The sequence below is a fragment of the Bacillus rossius genome, chromosome 2 (genome assembly GCF_032445375.1).
Source record: "Bacillus rossius redtenbacheri isolate Brsri chromosome 2, Brsri_v3, whole genome shotgun sequence".
Classification (NCBI taxonomy): domain Eukaryota; kingdom Metazoa; phylum Arthropoda; class Insecta; order Phasmatodea; family Bacillidae; genus Bacillus; species Bacillus rossius.
In genome coordinates this window covers 94895581-94919139 of record NC_086331.1, presented here as the reverse complement: position 1 = coordinate 94919139, position 23559 = coordinate 94895581, and the positions used below count along the sequence as shown (strand labels likewise).

Sequence of the window (23559 nt, the reverse complement as noted above, 5' to 3'; positions counted from 1 at the left end):
CCAAATCTGGTCCCAAATTTTCGTCAAAACAACTGACTCATTTATTGGCAGAACGAATATACATTCTGTAGTAACATCTCACTAACATAACACTGACCTGTCAGTGAGCCATAAATAGATGAAAGTGGGGTCAGCTACACCTCTGCTCAAAACTTGACATTCACTTCTTGGACCTGCTACAGCCTGACAAGTTATCTCACCACTCGCAGACCTTTCTTTGTGTGACAAGTGTCATCTCGAAGAATGAGTCTAATTTCATTCTTGTACAATGCGGAATTCTATTCTGCAAGTCCCTATTTCCATTTAAGGAGAGGGAAATGGCATATGAACTTCCACGCACATGAAGGACTCGCATATAACCACTTGGACCTCAAGGCCTGTTGCAAGTCAGCATAATACTCAATGGTGCTGGTAGTCAAATGCACTTCTGGCATTGAATACAAGAAAACAGTCCTGAATGCAAGGGTGACTTAAGTCCAGATTGTCAGACCGAAAATTTATATTTAAGTACCAACTAAATGTATTTACATGTCACGCTCGTTGATTCAAAGACGTGTTAAACTCGGTGATGGTCCACCTAAGCATTTCCACATTCGACTGACAACATGCAGGTTAAGGCCTAAAGCAGTGACAAATGCAATTTACTGATGTGAAGTAACTGAAAACTGAAGGGGATGCAATTAGTTGCAAAATGTGACCTTGTTTGAGGTAGGCATATAGATTTTACGAAAGTAAGAACTTAAACTATCATAACCATAATTGTAAGAGCTACTAAAATCTGACACAAGATCATCTCCTGTAATGAACATCACAATGCAAATATTCTGTAAATACTCAATTGAAAATTTGTTGTGGTTGGTTTTTTTACCCTCAACGTAATACCGATTGTAACAATGATTTGTGAGTTAGCCCCTGGATGTGACAACACCAGCAGAACAGCGAGGTCCTTCTGGTTGCCTACCCCTCAAACATGTTTTATACACAGCGACTCCAAGGCACGTCTGAGGCACAGAAGTGGAGGGGGAACCACGTGACTAGTCACCTGACTATCACCCCTCCTACCTTCCCTGGAGACGGGGAACTAACTCCATGTTTCTGGAGGGTTCTCCCGCGAAGTTGATACCAGCCAAGGGAGCATATAAGGCCAGGTTGCCTAGAGTCTTCGAAGAGCCGGAGAGGAAGCTCTCACCACCGACTACATCATCCTGCTGTAGTGCTGCCCATCACTACGTCATCAAGCAACGTCACTCTGCCCGACAACACAACAACCTGCACATTGGAAAACCTCAGAAATGAGTAAGCTGGACTTTAACTTTTTTAAGTGAGTTTGAACTTAGCCATTCAGCATTGAGGTGCCAGTAGGAGATAGCACCAGAAAAGGTAACTCGTTCGGTTACTCGTCGACGCCACTCACGGAGTGAGTGGGTACTCGCTGAGCGAGTAAATTCTGAAAAACTGCTCAGCTGATTTACAATTTTTGGGTAAGGGCAAGTTGCCACCAAGGTATAAAAATACTCCAGACGACTTTGTTTTGTTTACTTGTCGAGTGAGTACGAGTGGGCAAGTGGAAGGGCACATGTCGTCGGAGACTATAAAGAGGACTTAGTGTGTGTGACTGGGTCAGTGGCTCAAATATTAAGGCAGAGCAATAATCACCTGACTTTGACTTACCAACACTGGACTTTAGTGTTCAACGAAGTGGGAACGACTTAAGTGTGATGAGTCTGAGTCACTGACAGAGTTACGCAATGGGAACAACATGGAGAAATTGGCTGGATAGTAATTCTCCATTACGAGTGCGACAGATCACGAGTGGCGACGAGTTGGAAGAGCGAGGTATGGCTGCTCTTTCGCCCAGCTGTTGAAGTCGTCTTCGGAGGATAGTGTTCTACACCCGGTCCATGCCAGCGAGTCTGTGTTGAGCGTCGTTGGGAAGTAGTGTGCTACACGGCCAGCACCATGAATAAAAGACGACTCGCTGCAGTGAGGGCCTGGAGTGGACCCTCACTTTCAACTATCTCCAAGGTGAGTGTCGTATGAGTCATCACCCGAATAACTGAAGGGCTTAACTTTAGTGTCACTTTCCTTTCACACCGAACACACTTAATATGACAGCTTGACAAACAGTTTGATAAATTGTTTGAACAAGGCTAGATAAGAGCTGTAACGAGTTAATGTTTTCAAGGTCTATTATTTTAGAATTAAGTGAATAGTAATTGTCTAGTAAATATTGTTATAGTAATAATACATAGTTGTTCAGAGCCATTTTTAACGAGTTGCATTGAGGCTCAAATAAGACCATTTGCAGTCATTTGTATTTTTGTAAACAGTGTTGTAATTTAAATTTTTTTTCTGTTGCATATTGTTTCATGTTTACGATTAGAATAGCTTTGATAATTTGTTCATGTTAGTTAATGATAAAGTCGCCTTTTGTTAATTTTGATTTTTTTTTTTGTTTTTAGTTATGCTTACTGGAATACTCCCAGTAACAGAACGCTGCTGTAAAAGTTTTCAAGCATGTATGCTGCTGTAAAAGTTTTCAAGCATGTATGAGTGTGGGTTTGTTGAATTTTAAAATAATTTCAAAAAACATTGTGTGTGTTCCTCACAACACTGTTTTAGTGTTCACTCTAATCAACCATTCCTCTTGTTACCCCTCTTGGGGGGTAACAAATTTTTTATATACATTCATCCATAAATATCACACAATGTTGGAATAGGTATACACAGCTGCATACATTATGTGAAAACAATTAACAAGTAATGATTATTATGCACCCAGGAATGACCTTTAGAAGTAATCTAAAATTTGTGACTTGAGCAGTAAGTAACAGATTTCAGAAATTTTGTAACTCAAGAATCGGGGTCTAAGTTTTTATAGTGACCGGGATACAGTAAACTCTCATTTATCCGGGCCCGGATTATCCATTTTCCAAGTTATCTGTGCTTAGATTTAGTTTAGTTATTAGTTTTTTTATATTCTGAAGATGTAAAAAAAAATGGCATCACTCCGGCACACTTCTTCACTTGGCCGTTCTATATTTTTAACCACCCTGTTACCATGTTAGAAAGCTGTTTGGACGAACCCTTATCTCCCACCTCTTCATCTGTCTCATTTGTCACACTTTATACCCAAAGGAGATGTCCTGACTGCTTCTTCACATCTCCAGTCTTCAGTCTTGTTTGTTTCACGTGTCATTACCCTACTTTATGCCTACCCATTGGCCCGGCTGCATTCGACTGGAAGAAGGGACACCGGAAAAATACAGTGTTGAGTTAACTTTTACTCTTTGGCTGTTGTAAATGACCATGAACTAGCAAAGCACGTGAAGGCAATATTAACGTGTCTATCACGACAGGTTTTATTGATGCCAACAATATTGTTTTATCGTGCTATTTATTTCCCATGCTTGTAACTATACTATTTCATTACGAACACTGCAGCCACTGCTCTGCAAGATGCACACATATTGCTGCATCCATCTTTGATTTATGAAAACTTTCCTGTGTACAGTCTATGAATAAAACGCCTCTGATAATAATGGGCGTATTTAAGTGCTACTTACATATACCTGCAGCGTGGCACAAGTGAGAAGAAAGAATAACTTGCCAACAAGGGGTATAAAAATTAAATATGAGGAAGGAGGGGGAAAAGAAAAGGGTGACTGCCACCTCCCCAGTAGACGGAGAAAGGAAAGACAGAGCCGTATTATTTACTTTCCAATAAGCTGAGACACAGAACAAACAGACTTCACTTGTGCTCAGAATTCTACTGAAGACAAATATATGGTGCAACCAAAATTCGAGGGCAGCCCCTTGTCATGAAACGGATTGTTCAGTTTTTTTTTTACAGGATTTGAATTAACCGGGCATCTGTTGATCCCAATTAGCACGGATAATCGAGAGTTTACTGTACTTACAGTAAATTTTTAGAAAGCAAAAGCCACTAAAGTTACAAATAATTTTCAAGACAATTTCGACCAAACATAATAATAAAAAATTTGAGTGAAAGCAGTACATACAAATTTAAAATGCACAACATAAACAGAGATACATAGTTGTTGAAACACCAACAGTTTTTAAAACAAGCAGCAGAAACTACGCTTCTTGTTCTTCACCTGAAAAGAAAAACCAAAAAGGTATGTAAATTTTGTGAACACTAGTCTTTCAATATAATGAGTTCCAAGCATGGGCATGGATCTGGGGAGGGGAAAGAGCATGAGTCTTAAAACTAAAAATCCCTCAATTATGGCTTGTGTTGGTTAACCCATGTGAAAACCCTTGTCTACAGATTTGCACTCCTGGTTTCAAGGCTGCAAGTCTAAAATAATATTATCTCATTAGCCCTAATCATTATATAAAAAGTATATGTGGTTAACTTTTATAAAATATGAAGCTGACTCAAGACATCATGTAAACACAGCTATATCTTTTATTTCCATGTGCAAAGACCTACTGAAAGAGACATTACTTTTACTATTATAACAGAATGTTCGAACAGGGATGCAATGCCTGATTTTTTTAATAGAACTAACGCTTTTGACTAGGCTTGTGTGGTCCTCTAATTTTTCGGTTCTGGTTTCAGTTTCTTAAAAAAAAAAAAAAAAAAAAAAAAAAACCTGGCCAGAAACCAACATTCAAAATCTTCAGTTTCGATTCCAGATATTTTTTGTATGTTTCTGTACTTCTTACTTAGCATTAATGAAAAGTTTATCTTGCAGGAAAGACAAACACATTCTTTCAAATGTCACCAACATCTTACGAAGTAATACGCACAAAAAATGTATGTCAAGAGAATAATTTATTTGTCAAAATGAATTTGGGGAGAGATGGAAACAAAATACACCATCAATTTTTAGGCCATAATTTGGTTGGGTTGAATTTTATCTCCAATAAAGCATATTAAGCTATTAATATTTTACCTAGTGATCTCCGCTTTAAACAGAGAACAATTTCAATTAATAACGTAAAAATTATTATGTACAAACACTTCTAGTTCATCTCATATATTGGCCATTCATACGTTAAAGGTCAACTACAATATAAAGAAAGCATGCAAATGAGAAATATTGCATTATAAAACAATGTAGGTTCAAACTGTTGATTATAAAGAGCAAATTACATTTGAATTCTAAGAAAAATATGTAAATAAGTGATAAAAATGCTGAACCAGAAAATGAGAATATATGTTTGCCATTAGGATTTTGATGCCAGCATAATTGGGCCTACCTATTTCAAGGTTTGAGGTTAGCTTCAAAACAAAGTAAAGTTTTAGGCTAGTACAAACAGTGTACTCCTATTTTCTGAGTTTTTGAATTTTTTTAATAACCAAATAATGTCCCAGCAAACCATTATATATTGGTCGGTTCAGTTTTACATCAAAGACCTCTCAGTTCTGGTTTTAATCCTATTTATAGCACTTGGTTTTTTACTTTATTAAAACCAGAACTGAGAACCAAAGTCCATGATATAAAACTGAACCGACCAATGAAAACCAGAACCACAAAGACCTACTATTGACAGTTAATGTACAAAGTTTAGATAGGACATAAATGACAACAGTATCATATTTTCCAGATGTCTGTTTCTTTGACTAATTATGCACTAATATTATACATTAATTCATAATCAAATACTAGGAAAATAAAGCAAAAAGTTCAGCAAGGCTCATATATTGGACCTCTTCTATTTCTCAATAACCTAAATTACTTGCCATCCAATTTACATTCATGTACCACTCTAATCGGAATCAGAAACTCTATAAAGTCAGCATAAGATATTAATGAGCTTGCAACACTACAATGAGAGTTAAATTCATGGTTTGCAGCATACAGATTATTTATCCTAAAAAAAAAATTTCATATAGCTTCTCACATAAAATTGAATTCATTTAGGGGTAAATATTATGTATATGAATGATGAAATTAAAGAACTCAAAACACCAAATTCCTTGGGCTGTATGTTGACAAAATCATTTAAACTGAAAAACTATGTTAACCGTATTCTACAAAAACTCAGGTCTGCTTGCTTTGCCTCAATATTGCAATGTTACTGTGTAAAGAGACAACAATAATAGCTTATTTTGCCTATTAATAATCCATAACGTTATTACATTATGTATTGGGAAAATTAGAAAGATTATCAAAAAGTATTTTAAATACAAAAAAACCTGTTAGAATAATATTAACAAGAAACTTTCTGAATCTTATAGCCCTCCTTTTAAAAGCTTTAAATATTACCTCTAAAATGTAAATACATGTACTCATTACCTAATTTGTTTGAAAAAAATATTTGATTTTTTCAAAAAATTAATTTTTTACAAGCAAAATAGGCAACATATAACCCCATTTACATATGCCACTTGTAAACCTAACTAAGCAACAAAAAGGGACTTCTTACTAGCAAGCAACAAACTACCTCAACCTTTTCAAGAAACAAATAAAGACTTCTTAACTGGTTATTATTTCTGTTCTCTCAATGAATATTTGTGTTACACTCAATTAAAAATATACACAATTTTTTGGTAAATTGTGTGCATTGTATTTTTTTAATTTTATTTAAATTTTTAACATGCCCACCGAGAGTCATAAGACTTTAATGGTGGGCACGACACATAAAGACAAATAAATACACAGTAATCACTGCAAAGGTATGGAATCCCACCACCATCATTACCACAGCTGGCAGAACAACCGCAGATGGCCAACATAAGAGGGCAAGCGTACCACACATTAGCAGTGATAACAACAGATACACACAAACGCTAATACAGTAAATAAAGACAAACACCAAAAACACAAAATAACCTAAAGGATTCAAAATAACACACAAATTGTATATTCATAATTGCTAAAAATAACAGTCATTCATTGACTTCAAAACTTAGCACGATAGAAAAAAATTTGAAGTTTGCACTTGCAGTTGTACACTATTAGAATTCAAATAAAGTTTATTATAATAAGCCTGTAAATAATATCATTATTAGTATGAAGAGTGCACAGAGTTGAACGTAGAGGTGGGTTGCAGAGTATCAACTTGCTACTTTGTAACTGATACATGCCTGTATCAAGTACTGCAAACGAGTACACTATTCAAGTATCAAGTACTTTAGTATCAGTTTAGAATTCGCCTGGAACAACACCACTGCCAATGTGCGCAGAACCTGATCGCAGATGACGGACACTTGGGCGGAGCTTGTGAAAGGGGAGAGAGCGGCACGACGAATAAGGAATAAAGAAGGGAAAGAATGTAGGGGAGCCAGATGAATGAGAGTTGGATGCGCTTTCGAAGGTCAACTCTGAATTCGGGCCTTAGGCTTCTCATCACAGTATGCTCAGTGCGCAGTGCGTGCTCCTTGCAAAGATTGAAGACTTCGATTACGAAAGGCGTGGAAAGAGAACACCGATACCTTTTTTCGACTACGAAGAATGTAGAATGAGAAAACTGATACCTTTTTACAAAGAACGGGGAAAGAGAAAACTGATACCTTTTTACACCAGTTGGTGATGACGGCACGGAGGATGTGTAACCTGTAACGAGAATGCTGATACCTTGTTGCTTCCTGGGACCGCTACTGCTGTAGCTGATACAGAAGTATCAGCTACTTGTAACCAGTACATTACTGTATCAGTAACTGGATGTAACAGATACCGAAAATTGTTGTAACAACCCACCTCTAGTTGAACGTAAGCTTGACTGTAAGCGCAATTAAATTGGGAAATTCTCAAGCCCGTATTGTCAAGAATATATAAGCAACTAAATTTAGAAGTACATTAGATTGCGGGTGCGGGTTGTCCGGTTTGCGGATTAATGTACTGTATTTCACTTTAATCGTAAAAACAAAAATAATTTTTGACTTTTTATTTCTGTGCGTGCACAATGGCAACGGCACATGTGTAACAGTGAATACAATGCAATGAATTAGTAATGCAACGAATTAATAATAAGACGACTCAACAAACAATATTTTGCTTTTCCTCAATAGCTATTCGCTTTCTTCATTGCATAATTATTTCCGACGATGCCCAATGTGTTCAGCAAACATTTATATTCTACATCCTGCATGTCAACAGCAGCTCTGGAGAGAAACGTCAGAAGCTTTCAGGGCTATACCTAGTGCCACTAGGATGCGCTAGTGACAAATGCGCTAGTGGCAAATTATGGCAGACTTGCATTTAGTAAACAACAGTGTCAGAAATTACGTTAACAGGTTAAATAATCTTTCTAATAATATAATACATTAAGTTTATGTTTTTAAAATTCTTATTAGAACTGAAATATATCTCATATTTCAATAACATTATTATTTTGTAACTCAGAAATGTTGGTAGTGCCTACATAGGAAAAAAAATGTTATGCCCAAGCCCTATTATGTAAATAATGCAGTACATGAATGTTTTAATTTATTTTAGGTTGTTTAATCTCTAAATCTTATTCAACATTTATTTAAATGTTCTTTAAATGTATTTAGATACATAATATAACTGTAAATAAATTTTAATGAGAGTAGTGTCTTGATTAAAATTGTAGTCAGCAATCACACTCACTTATTTGAAAAATTAATTACTTTGATTAAAATACTCTGTTATGGAAAAAAAGTATGTGACTAGCGCTGTTTTGATTAGCACTCTGTTTTACTGGAATGAATTAGGTCGTTACTTTGAGGGACAGGTGTTACAGTATTTGTCTATGGTCGGGATAAACAAATTTCAGTTTTTTTTTCCACATTGCTTTAACCATGTTTTTCGGTTATTTGTGGACACCTTTGTCAGTCATTACCCTGAATAATCAGGAGACTAATGTATAACAATTATGAACAAAATGTTCATCACTATAGGCCCTATGGTCTACAAGGGGAGTTAAATTTAGTCGTGGGAAATTCATCAAAATAATTGGATAAATTTATTTTGAATTTTTCAATTTCAGTTAGGTTGATGCCATTCCAGATAATACAATAATATTCTAACTTTGATATTACAAGTGCCAAAGAGAGTGAGCTAATCAAGTCTGAATTAGGTGCATAAGAAGTAATAAATATTATAAAAGCTAAAGTTCTTTGAGCAAGAGTGTATAAATAATCAATGTGTTTGTGAAAATATAATTTAGAATCTAGTATGACTCTAATAATCCAGTCAATTTGTTCTCAAAAGGGCCCCCAGCAGGAAAGTTTTGGGGTAGTTTTGATTTCTTCCATGCTTATGTTTTTTGGGGTGCTGAATCCGAATTTGAGGTTTGCTAACAATATTTCGTGACACAACATTAAAAAAAATAATAAAAAAAGGTAAAAAACCTCAATTTTTGGCAGTTTATTGCTTATGACTCGAAAACTATCAACTTTTTGTAAATAACATTTCTATTCAAAATGAAAGTATCTAAAATTTCCTACAATTTTTCTTTTTGATGTTTTTTTCTCCGACTAACCGTTTGAGCTCAAGCTCTAGTTGAACATTGTTGTATATTGGCTGTCTCCGAGAAAACTCCACTTTTTCCACTCCAAAACTCTAAATTATTATTAACTGCTGTCATTAAGTGAATCCCTCCTAGTTTTGAGTTAAATACAATGAAGCCGGGTTTAAATTGTTATGCCATCTCCAGTACTAAAAAGCACTTTTATAATCCTATTTTATTTAAATTCTGTGCAAGTGTAATTCCATCTTGTACATCTTTTTTATTTTTATTTATTCTCTACCGACCTCAACAAAAGATTTTATAACTGCCCCGTCTAGTAATTGCTCTTATTTTATAATGTTATTTTATTATAATTTATTATATTATTTCTCTCTCGTTTATTTCTTTTACGCTTTACATTCGGATCCATTACTCGTCTTTACTGTGAATATACTTCACACGGTTAGTAATGCAGGAAGGGAGATGGAATGTCTCCACTGCAATACACTCCCTTCCCCTCTTGCCCTACTTTCCCTGTAGCCTCTTGCGATTCAGATACAAGATAGGGCTGTAGTCATCAATCCAATTACACTTTTTCAACGAATGACCATCGTGATACATTCAGATGAAGATCTGCGAGAATATTTGCATTACGAACTTAGCCCCTACCCTCTCTCTCTTTTTGATGAGCATGGGATGAGAAAAGGAACAAAATCGAGCTTGTATAAGGCTTTTGCACCGATTGAACAGGCAGATTTGAATAATACAAAATATGTCATCGATGGATAGTTTTTGTTACACCGGGTCAAATGGCACCATGGCCAGACATATGCAGAAATTTGCAACAGTTATGTATCATATGTCAAGTCAAACTACAACTCAAATACCATTGTCATTTTCGATGGCTACCCTGACGAAGCTTGTGAAAGCACCAAGCGCATAGAACGATTGAGAAGAGCACAAAGAAAACAATCTGCTGCAATATCATTTACAGAATCGATGGTGCCCACTGTCTCACAGGAGTGTTTCCTTGCAAATTGGGGAAACAAGAACCGGTTGATTTCAATGTTGATGGAAAAATTTCATGATGCAAAAATGTATTCACAGCAAGCTGTTGAGGATGCTGACATCCTAATTATCACAACAGCTCTTAAGTTGGCCCCGTCAAATGAATATGTAACAGTGGTGGGGGAAGATATAGACCTTTTGGTGATTTTGATTGGCCTGTGTAGCCCAGACATAAAAAACGTTTTCTTTTTGAAACCAGGAAAAGGAAAGGCGTCGCAAGCGCTCTACAATCCTCATCTTGCCACTCACAAAATCCTATCAGACCATATATTGTTCCTGCACACGATGAGTAGTTGTGACACTACCTCTGCTATTTTTAACCAGGGAAAACTGAAATTTCTCAAAGTCCTGCAAAAGAACAATGACCTGCAAGCAATCATTGATGTTTTCAAAAACCCTCATGCACATCAGGACGAGATTGCCGAAGCAGGAAACGTGTTTCTCATCACTCTATATGGGAGAGGCCATGATACAAGCCTGAAAGATTTGAGATACAGGCAATATGTATCTTCATAGTACAAAAATAAAACCAACATTGCCTCACTACCCCCCACCGAAGCTGCTGCACGATAACATTCACTGAGAGTTTACTTACAGGTGCAGCAATGGTTATCCAGTCAAAACACACTCAACGAGCAACAAAGAGATCCTAACGAGTGGGGGTGGAAAAAATCTAGAGGTGGTATCGTGCCAGTTCCAACCACTTCCAACCCTGCTCCAGACTCGATACTTAAGCACATTTCTTGTAAATGTAAAAAAGGCTGCCAACGCAATTGTGGATGCAGGAAGGCAGGTCTTCATTGCTCTCCGATCTGCACATCGTGCGAAGTGCTGTGTGATAACGTCGAGCCCCCGGAAGACAGCACTGACATAGACGAAGAAGAGACTGAAGAAATAGATCGATAACAGACTGAAGAGAGATGCTTACACAATGTGCAAGGTATGTCTAATCTCACAATCTATTTCGTATTCATTCATGTCTCCTTGAGATAGGGTCACAAGTTGTTTTATCACCACCTATTTCATTTTCCAGATGTACAAACCCCGACACTAATGATAGAAAAACCAGAACCTATGTCATAACCCGCCGCCTTCGAAGAACCTCAGCCAGAAACCTCTAAACGACTACGGCACATATGATTTTTGCTCATATAAAGGTAGATATAATATATAAACATTTGTAATAAAATAAAAAATAAGAAATTATGTTTCAAGATTTTTCGTTGGAATTTCAATATTTGTAACCAAAATTGTACAATTTTGGACTTAATTTAATAATTAAAATTATGTAATTTTTGAAAAATTACCTGTATCTACCTTCACATATACTATCAAAGTAAGATATGTACAGATAACTGAAAGGAATTCACTAAATTACAGCTGTTAATAATTAATTAGAGTCTTGGAGTGGAAGAAGTGAGTTCTTGGGGTCACAGCAAAACTACACCAATTTTAAACTAGCGCTTGAGCCCAAACGATTAGTCGGAGAAAAAAAAAACATAAATAAACAAATTGTAGGAAATTTTAGATACTTTCATTTTGAATAGAAAGGTTATTTACAAAAAGTTGATAGTTTTCCAGTCATAAGCAATAAACTGCCAAAAATTGAGGTTTTTTACCTTTTTTATTATTTTTTAAAATGTTGCGTCACAAAATTTTGTTAGCAAACCTCAAATTCGGATTCAGCACCCCATAAAACATAAGAATTAAAAAAATCAAAACTACCCCAAAACTTTTCCGGTAAAAACACAATTTAACTGGACTATAAAGATCCTTTATGAAAGGGGATTTAGGGACTAAAGAATTATCTAATTTGTACTCATATTCAATTGGGTGGTATTTCCTAGTAAATTATATGACCTTGGTTTTATCTTTATTAAATTTGACCAAATTTTGTAAACACCAATTATTGACTTCAGTAATGTCTTCTTGTAATAATAGACAATCATTTAATGTAGAAAAATTTTATCATCAGCAAAAAGTATACCAACAGAGTGGCTGAGTACCTTGGTAATATAGTAAATAAATATATTATAGGGATGAGATGAAAGTGTACCTCCCTTTGGTACACCATAATAAGCATTCGACAGAGATGATTTATGATTATTGATAGAAACATAAAAGCATGTATTCGTAAGGTAACTTGAAAAACAATTAACATAATAATTGTCACATAGGCCAAAATTGGACAATTTATTAAGAAGTAAGGAATGATTTACTGTATCAACTGTGTGTAACCTGACCTAGCAAATCTTTGTGCAACTTATAGAAACAAAAAAATATATAATGAATGCTTATTGAATTCTAAATTAAAATCTCTCAAGTGTCAGTGAAAAGAGTTTAACTGATCATACTGAAAAATAACTTAAGTTTCCAAACATGTATATGATTTTAATAAAGTTACGCTTAATTGCGGCCTCAAGTGAGAGTCAATTGAACAAATAAACATCTCCAAGAAACTGAATTTGATACAATGGGCCGCTGCCGCCAACACACTAGTTTTTAGATTACTCATCTGCCCTTTCCTCTAATAGTCTTGGGGCAATATGGGACGAACACACAATTTTGGGATTATGTGCTTTGAAACAGCTTGATGGAAATAGTTGCTGCTATTTAATTAATCTTAAGCAACTTGTAATTAGTGATGGCCCGATATTCTATATTCAATATCAGAGATTGGTAATATCGGCACATGTTTTAATATCGGATATCGGTAAATACTTGCGATATTTTGATAACCAATGTTTGCTCTCGCCAATAATACTTCTCACATAACCTTAACCGTAATTCCAAGCTTATTTTCCGCAGGCGTAATTTATCTTTCTTCACGTCACCATATTACCTAGTAATTCCAAGCATATTTTCCACTCAAACAATTTCAAGCCTATTTCTTCTTTCTGATACTGCAATGCATCCCGATGGTACAATTCTTCCATGTGTACACAAATCCCAGTCATTATTGCATATTTATTCGTTTCAGATATTCGCAAAAATGTTTTCGCCTGATGAATTTTAGAAGTTCACTATGTGTACATAAATTGAAAACATAAACGGAAATAATTACGATATTTAATTTAATAAGTGGTGTAGCCATAAGTAAACATGAAGAAGAATAAAGTTGCTGCTTGATATAACAGGTATTTTCTTTCCGTGTCGTTTCATGGTCGCCAACTGCTGTTCTATACAAAGACGTTACGTAAGTTTTACAAAAGCTAAAATATAAAACGTGTTTAAGTAGGGCAAGTTGCAGCAAAGGTATTATGTTGACTATATTGAGTGCATTGCCAACAACATAAATAAAGATGTGTGGTTTTATAAACTCTGCAGAAGGTTTCAAAGTTGTAATGAAATTACTTTTCACGTATTTTTAACGTGTTTTCGCACCAATAAATGGAGTGATACACTTGAACAATGGTCACAAAATTTGCTACTTGAAGACCTTTCTTTCTAGCGTGGCGTTTACTGTGATGAAATTTTACAAAGGATACAAAAGTTTGATGTTTTTCGGACAATATTTTTAGTAGATTACAGTTCAGACACTGGACTAAGTACATGCAGTGACTCGGGATTCATACATTATAAGCAAATACACTAGAGACTAATACCGGCCAGCTACAAGATTTCTCAACATTTCTCCACAAAAATCTGAAATTTGTTTCCTTGTAGTTACAATATGATTTTGCATACTGTAGGTAATACCTACACCAGAATATTGCTTTATCTGGCCTTGCTAAACAATTAAATTTTTTAAGACCTTGAATTTAGAGAGCTTATTTGTAGGCCATTATGATAAATTCATTATTAGCTTTCATTTAATGTGAATTGACAATATTTTACAATTAATAAAAATAATATATTCACATAAGTATGTTTTATTAATATTTAACATTTTTCATTATTGTCTCTAACAATACTCCAGAACCACAATTTTATACAATCAGTGTTAGAAATGAGATAGGCCTATTATCGGAATATCTGGTATCGGGTATTGGATCGGTAAATTTGGAAATTTCGGAATCGGTATCGGTATAGGGTTTTTGGATATCGGGCCATCACTACTTGTAATATTGAAAATTGTGTGCCAAGTTGCCAATGAAAACTAGTTTTTAGTTGACCTACACATTATGCACATCAATATACAGGATGTCCATTAAAGAATGTCCCAGTTTCAATGGTATATTGTAACAGTTTAATTTAGACTATTTACAACAAATCATACATCAAATTGAAAGTAAAGTAACCTAGTTTTTCTTACAAATATTTAATATGTGAACCTTTAGTTATACAGCACATATCCAACCTAAAGTCCTATTCTTCGCACACTTTGGTTAACATGCCCAGAGTAATGTAAACAATAGCCTCTTAAATTCTGTGTTTCAACCCTGGAAAATGATTAGATAGCGGCGGAACGTAGACACAATCTTTTATAAAACTAACGCCTACGAAATCAATTATCCTTGGTACTATCTACTTACATCCAGATATCACACCTAATGTTTACCGAAATTATTTTGAAGCCTTGGAAGATAAACTGCTAGTTTGTTGTGATTATATATTGATTCTTGGTGATTTTAATGTGCCTGGCATTGACTGGTCTAATTCTCATCCTGATAACATTATACACTCACATGTCAAATCTAAAGCCATACTTAACTTCACATCCAGCCTTGGTTTATCACAATTTAATTGTACCCAACCAGCTATAAATCTCTTAGATCTGTGTCTTTCTAATCTTCCTCATTGTTTGGTATCACATTCTGTTGATATCCTTATCAAAGAAGATATATTCCATGCCGCTTTAAATATTAACATCACATTAGAAACTTGTCATAATAATATTAATCCCTCTACTGTGTTCAGAAATTACAAAAAAGGGAATTATCTTGGTCTTTACAACTCTATTAATAACTGTGACTGGTCACACTTTTATAGTTCAACGGATGTTAATGATCTTGTGGATCAACTAACAACTTGTATTTCTGAAAAAATTGATACTTATATACCTCTATCTAGTAAAAAAAAAAATCGAAATATCCTCTTTGGTTTTCCAGCAAATTAATACGTGCTCTTAAATCTAAAAAACATTTCCACAAGCTGTACAAAAGAAACAATAATCTACTCTACTACGCGCAGTTCTCTCAGTTTAGAAAATCTGTGAAATCTCTAATTAAGCGCGACAAAATCCATTGGACTCAATCTACAAACAACAATATCAAGAAAAACCCTAAAAGTTTCTGGAGATATGTTAAATTAATGAAAGATGGTTATTACGAACAACTTTCTCTCAAAGTAAATGGTGATATATCGAATGATCCAAACGTGATAACGAATGTGTTTGCTCAGTATTTCTCTAGTGTATATGTAACCCCAAATACTTCTCCCCCAATAACTACATCGGTCATGTCTTTTGAGACTATAGCTGTGCCTAAAATCTCTGAAAGTCTAATACTTTGGGCAATTAAGGACTTAAAATCTACTAAATCCACAGGTCCTGATGGCATTCCCAATTTTATTCTTAAAGGCTGCGCCCAACTTTTAGTACCTCTACTTTATTACATTTTTAACACCAGTCTGAAAACGAATATATTTCCCAATAATTAGAAAATAGCAAAAATGATTCCTATTCATAAAAATGGTTCAAAATTAGCTGTCTCAAACTACAGGCCAATATCATTACTTAATGGGTACTCCAAAATCTTTGAAAAAATGATAGCAAAATGTTTAAATTTTCAACTTTGTAATATTCTCTCCAATAATCAACATGGTTTCAGGTCTGGCATGTCTACTACCACTAATCTTCATACCTTTCTTAATCCTGTATATAATATAGTTACTAATAGGGGTCAGGCCAATGCCTGTTACTTCGACCATTCCTTACTTCTTATTAAATTATCCCATTTAGGTCTTTGTGGAAACTATATCAATTGGTTCTCAAGTTACCTTTCCAACAGAAGTTTTTTTGTATCGATCAACAATCATAGATCTTCTCAGTATAATGCGTGTTCTGGTGTTCCCCAGGGAGGTACTCTTTCACCTCTTCTCTTTAATATATTTATTAACGACATTACACAAGTACTTTGCTACTCTACTGGCATTCTTTTTGCTGATGACCTAAAAATCTATAAAATTATTTATTCCTTAGAGGATTGTGAATTATTACAAGAAGATATTATTAAAGTTAACAATTGGTGTCTAAGAAACTTGGTCAAACTACACAAAGATAAAACCAAGGTCATATCTTTCACTAGGAAATACCATCCAATTAAATATTCATACAAATTAGCGAATTCTATTATCTCTCAAGCCCACTACACAAAGGATCTCGGTATCATTCTTGATTCAAAATTATATTTCCATAAACATGTAGATTACATATATACCTATGCACAAAGAACTCTAGCGCTTATAAAATTTATTACTTCTTATGCAACTGACTCAGACTCACTTATCTCTCTTTACATGGCACTTACAAGATCAAAATTAGAATATGGTTCTGTTATCTGGAATGGCATCAACTTAACAGATACGGAAAAAAATGAAAGTTTTCAAAATAAAGTTATAGATTTAATTATTATGAGGAACCTCCCACGCCCCACTTAGACACCCCTGGTAGACCGTAGGGCCTATCATGATGCCCTTTTTGTTCATAATTGTTACATTCATAAATTCAGATGACCTTATTTTCTTGAAAATACTGCCTTAAGAATTCCTCAATTCAATTCCCACTTATGCTCTACTCTGTGTACTCTTTATACTCATAATGATATTATTTATAGACTTATAACAAACTACAATAATCTATATTTGAATTCCAACAGTGTTTAATTATAAATTCTGATTTATGTCTGTCATATCTATATTATTTTCCTTCAATTGTTCTCTTAACATTTAATATAATGATTTTATCTATATGTTTTATGTGTTATGTGTTATGGTTCTTTAACCTTTGTTAGTGTTTTGTCTGTTTTGTTATTATCACTGCTAGTGTGTGGTACTCTTGCTCTCGTTTGCTGGCCTTCTGTAGATGTTTTCCTCCTATGGTACCGATGGAGGTGGGAGTCCATACACTGGTAGTGATAACTGTGTTCCTGTTATTGCATGTAGTGCCCACCACTAAAGTCTACGACTGTTGGTGGGCATGTGACAAATTCCAAATAAATAAATAAAATAAATAAAGCCTCAAATGAAAAAATTGCATGGCATTATGTCAGGCAAACATGGAGGGCAGCGAAAAAGTGCTCTGTCGCCTCAATCATTATGACCAATCCCACGTTGAGGGATTTCGATATTCAACCTCTCTTGTACAAAGACATTTCAATGGGGAGGGCTGAATTATTACAGTTTCATCACTCTTAGCAAATTGCAGAACACATAATGCTTTACACTCAGGTGTCACCATTTTGCGAAGGTGGCACTACAAGCGAGAAAACAACAAAGCAGTACTTGCACATGCACTTTTATAAAACTGTTTGAGTTACTCATTAATTGTGACCTTGAACCAAAACTTTAAAAATGCTTACAGTTGATACTATTAATATTTATAACTGGGAAATTATTTTTTGGATAAACTGTATATTATGCTATTCATATATTAACTAAATATGAATTGTAAACTAAACAAAACTGTGCACAAAACAAATGAGATGATTAGATACAGTATCTCTTACAATACACATTTATCCTGGCAAAATATTTTATATATTAATATATTACTTTATCGAATGCTAATTTTTTTTATCAAGTGGATATGATTTCTTGAGAAAATTGAAAACACTACAATATTTAGAACTATTTCTAAATTTAAACATTCAAATTTTAGGCTGTATAAAGTATAATATGATAGTGTGAAAGGGTCATCGAATTGTAATACTGAGCCTCAATACCTCTTTGAGACTATAATGATACATTGCCACACAACTTCACAAGTGGAATGTTAAGTGATGATTGGGGAATATACAATATGGGTGTATTTTCAAGTACCAATTTTTTTTGTGTATTTTACTTTTAAGCTTTCAAATCTGGTTTTTGTTTGAAATACTTTCTCACCAATTTTAATTATGAGTAAAAGAAGTTGCAAAGTCATTTGAGCCCAGGGTAGCCCCCAATTGTTTGTGAGTTAGTCACAAACTTTTGAGGCTCATGCTAATTTTTTGACGTGATAACATCTTATAAATCGATGAACACCGGCTGCACGCACAAAAAAGCATGACTCATTGTCACGTTCCCCCTGAGCCGAGCGTGCAAGAACCGGCCAACCACCGTGCGAGAAAATCTTCTATAATATCAAACAGGTTAAGGCGGGCTTTATAACTAATTGTTCGTGATTATATTTAAACAAATTATTTAAATTAAATTTGCAAAATCTGTAAATAATATTTGAAAATTAAAAAGTATACAATTTTTTCATCAAAATTTTCTTATGTTGTTATCACGTAAAATTATTGTCCGTAAACCGACTTTGCGGACAACTCCCTTTTTTTATTTGTATATTTCTATAAAACAATATATTCTAAAAAATTCTTTTGATGAATCTGAAAATAATAGTTATTGTCACTGTTGCTTAATTTTTTTTCAATATTATAATTTTAAATTGTAAAAAAACTTTGTTTTATCTTTAATAATTTACATTTTACATAGATACTATCTACAATAATTGACACAACGGCAACATTCTTTAACAGCTTCTGCATCACATTCATCACTAAGTATCTCCAATGTTATTCAAACTTATACAGAACACACAGTTTAAGATTCATTCAATAACATTACCTTAGTGAAAAATTGATTGTAATATTCCTCAAAATTACAGAAATGTCTATAACATTTGTGCTGTATGAGAACTGAAGTACATTGGCAAACAAAACATTTTTTTCATTATTTCCAATGTCTTTCTAAAAACCCAGGCTTATGCCCTGCCCACATATTAAATTGTTTTAGTAAAGATTTATTATGTGGTTTCATCATGTTCAGTACATTGGTTAGGTGTGCTGATATTATTTATATAACAGCTTTTTATTCCTTTTAAGAAGTAGACCTACGTCTGTCATAGATTTTAAAATAATTATTTACATTATTTCAAGCTTTTCAAGTTATTCTAACAATTAATTTGTCTACTTTATGGCAAATAAGCCCCTTGGCTTTGTTTTTACCTGTCTGGTTGTGAATTTACATTTTTATGTGCTTTCATGTATTTTTTAAGGACTGTTGGTTTTTGCTTTATTCGAAATGGTGTGTTTACATTATTTTCTTTTGTTTTTTTTCTCCCCATGATTCTTTGTCTGAAGGTACGCTGATGCAATAGTTTGGCCTGTTGCGTAATAATTAAAGAGAGACAGAGAGTTCGTAGCCATGAAAAAGGTTCGAGTGTATCTGGCAGCTGTTGCTATGCACCCGTATTGGCTGGTAATTTGTCGAAGTATTTTTGTGATTGGTTAAAAATGATTTCACCAGAATGTGTGAATTTTTAGTGTCATAATTTTGCCGGAAAATGCCTCGCTACGAGGGGTCAGAAATTGTATCCTGCAATGGTTTTGTGTTGGATGTGCTGTGATTGGCTGAGAAGCAGTGCACCTGCAATTTCCTCCGGGTGGGATGCAGATGCACATAGCCTCAAGTAGTCTTTGTCTGAACGAGGTACCGGTAGGTTACAGTCGGGCAAGGGCTCAAAAAACATATAATCACGTAGTTGAAGAAAACATTTTGCAGCTGTGGTCCGGGTACTACAGCATATAATCAACTTTTTTTCATGTTTGTAACTTTTATCTAGAATTTGTTGACCACAATCGTCGGTACAAATCCAATACAAGGATCGAGTGAACTCTGTCTTTGTCCCGAAGGACAGAGTCCTTCAGCCATACCATGAGTTTATGTTCAGGACATAAGTGTGCAAACTGTTTTTTTTTAAATTAATAATCATCCTTCGGTACCTGTGAACAGTAAACTTGTTGGTTCAGAAATCAGTGAAGAGGTTATGTGCAATGTGTTTGTAAATTCTTCATGTACATGTTTATGTGGTCGCAAGATGGCTGCCACAAAGACTTTGAAATTTCTGTGAATCTTAATAAAAAATATGTTAATATCAGTTTGTGTCCAAGAGACATTATTACAGTAACTGATTGACAACAGTAACAATTTCTTTGGAACTAACTTGATTTTTCAGCGTTCAACTTAGTATGTATGTAAGTGTTTATGAATGTCCACAATGTTGGATATAAATTTGTATGCATACACAAAATTGACACAAGCATTTCTGGTCAATTCGTTTATCACTTTTATTTTCATAGTGAACCTTCTATATTAAAAGAAACAATGGGAGTACTAAACAAAAAAAAAGGGGGCTTATCAAATAAGTAGGAAATTTTAATACTGAATTTAGAAAACAGGATGATTTTCTTATTTAATTCATCCACTTAATGTTATTACCCTACATGATACAAAAAACCTTAATCCAAGAAACACATTCAAATTAATTAACACCTTCCCTTTGAAGTAACGCTCTAATCCATTCCATAAAAATTCAATGCCAATCAAAACAGTGCTTATTGAATATGATGTTTTTCCATTAAGAGTGCATGTTAATCAAAATAATTTGTATTCCATACACTGAAGTGTGTGTATTGACAATTCTAATCAAAATCAAGATACTGTTCCTATTAAAACTAAATTACAGTATTAATAATATTCTAAATACATTAAAATTAAAATAAAAAATATTTAATTACTTTTAAAAATAAGCATTCAAAAAAAAAAAAATAATTATAAATACAAAAATGAAAGGGCTTCATCGTGGACATAACCGGCCTTGCCTGGGCCTAAAATTTACTTAATAAACAAGTGCAAACAACATTTCTGAGATACAAAATACCTTTTCAATGAACAAGAGAGTTTTTAAATGTGTTAACATAATTCCAGATACTGATCTTTACTAAATGCATGTCTAACTACAACACTTGAATCACTAACTACATGATTTGCCACCAGCGCTGTGCTGTAGGCATTTGCTTTGAAGATTCTGGCCTTTCTCACCCGAGCTGCTGCTGACATGTGGGACGGTATAATATAAACATCTTCTGAACACAAATGGGTGTCAGGAATATTTCTGCATAGCATGAATCATTGTACCATTTTCATTGGGCTCAAGTAAATAGAAAGTGAAAGAAGCAAGTAGCTATTAAGGAAAGGGTTAAGATACTGTTTTGTCATACTACCAATGCGTTGCATTGTGGTTAATGTTACACAAGTGCTGTTATCATTTTGCACAGACATTAAAAACCATGTAGATGAAAAACAAGTGCTACTTCAAACCATGCCTTAATTCAATGGCATTTTTACTTCAAAACTGGCATTACTTTGAGGAGCAGGTGTATTTGTAGCTTTAAGTTTGCCATTATATAACTACTTTGACTAAAATCTTGTACTTACAAAGTAGCTCAATTGGCAAACATTATCCCAATCTAACAATCCTGCTTGAGCCAAGAAGACTATGGGTAACATACATATGGATGCTTCTTCTGGGAGACCTCTATGGGTCAAGAGAGTATTACACATTGCGGGATTCATCACCTTTCACATTGTGGGGTTCATCACCTTTGCTCTAGAGCTATCCTTCAATCATTAACTATATGTAGGTTTTAAACTGTTGGTGTTGTCCCACAGCTACCCCCACTTAACCTGCTGGGCAGTACACCAATAACTTAACTATACTCTGAGATGCCTTTGTGATAGTAATTTTAGAGCTTTATGCATAACTACCTGAAGTGCAGCTCGAGTTGCAGTTTCAAACACTTCACGTACACCTTCTTTGCTCTTTGCAGAACATTCAAGATAGGCAAAAGCATTTATCTTCTCAGCCATAGCTCGTCCTTCTTCTGTCTTTACTGGCTCTTGCTTCATTTTGCCTAACTCCTTGATTGTGTTTGTGTCATTGCGCAAATCCTAAGAACACACACACATCACTTGCATATAGGCATTTAACGACAATAATTAAAATCACATTTTAAAACATACTTCCCACATTACTAATTTTTAATTAGGATCCTGTTAATTGTTTTTAAATAGTTTGAAAAAAAATGTTAAAGATATTACAAGGAAAATCATAATACTGAAAGATGCCTAACATAAAATTGACAAACAAAAATTACAACTGTTTTCAGAACACTTAATATTCAGCCAAATTTGCCTTAATAGTCAAGTAACCTTGTCACCAATATTATTTTTTTGTCTAATCAATTATTATGTTTAGAAGTTATAAGAAATTTTAATATATATTTAATTTATAATACTGTTAATTTGTTGTTATACTGTGTACAATAAATTGAAAAATATTGTGCTGTGACGATTTTGGGTAGATAGGTTTATGAAATTTTCAATACATTTTTTTAAATTGAAATTAGAATAATCATTCATAATTCTCATTTTCTTTCACTAGTTCCCTACATAATAAGAAAAAGGAGCAAAACAATATTACCTGATACATATTATTTTCAGAATTTTTGACATGGTTGGAGGGGAAGGGATTTATGGTCATGAAACTTTCACACAAGGCTTCGATAATGTACTAAAAAAATCAGGGCTAGTAATGAGAAAGATGAAAAATGTAGGAGGTGGTTCATCTGTAGGTCCCCTGAAACCTCTTCAGCATCCATTGGAATATGAGAAGAAAATAGGCCTATACGAGTCGAAATTGCCACAGAACAACAGCTAAAAATTTCCGAGTTAAATTTGCTTTATAAATATTGAAAAGCAGTAGTTTGGAAACTATTGGGTCTATAGAGACAGTTCTGGGCTCAAACTGTAGACAATTTAGTCTACTTTAAAAATGTATGGCATAGTTATCATCGAAAACTAGTCCTTCAGGATTAAAATAACTAAAAACTGAAGAAAGGTATAAAATTTGGTCTTTTGTTGGACTTTTATTTTCGACATGTTGAGTTCGGCACTGAAGGTAGAAAACTTGGGTTAATCATTTGACCAAAATCATAAACAACTTTGCAAAAAATTCAGAACTACTGGATATGACTCAAAGGTTTGATGTATGTTGTTACTGGACTATTAAGCCATTATAAGCATTTTTCACTTCTCTATTTAACATACATTCAAAATGTG

General features: G+C 34.2%; 1 protein-coding gene across 2 annotated transcripts in view; it reads right to left on the bottom strand.

Annotated features, from left to right (window-relative positions):
• Nucleotides 1-2317: 2317 nt before the first annotated feature.
• LOC134529482 (ras-like GTP-binding protein Rho1) overlaps nucleotides 2318-23559 on the bottom strand; it is a 90023-nt gene continuing 68781 nt past the window's right edge. For both annotated transcript variants that reach the window (XM_063363616.1, XM_063363617.1), the window contains 2 exons: nucleotides 22207-22389; nucleotides 2318-4118 (listed from right to left, as the gene is read on the bottom strand). In XM_063363616.1, coding sequence (XP_063219686.1) covers nucleotides 4080-4118; nucleotides 22207-22389 — 222 coding nt within the window. In that variant the 3' untranslated portion in view covers nucleotides 2318-4079. The remainder of the gene's footprint in view (nucleotides 4119-22206; nucleotides 22390-23559) is intronic.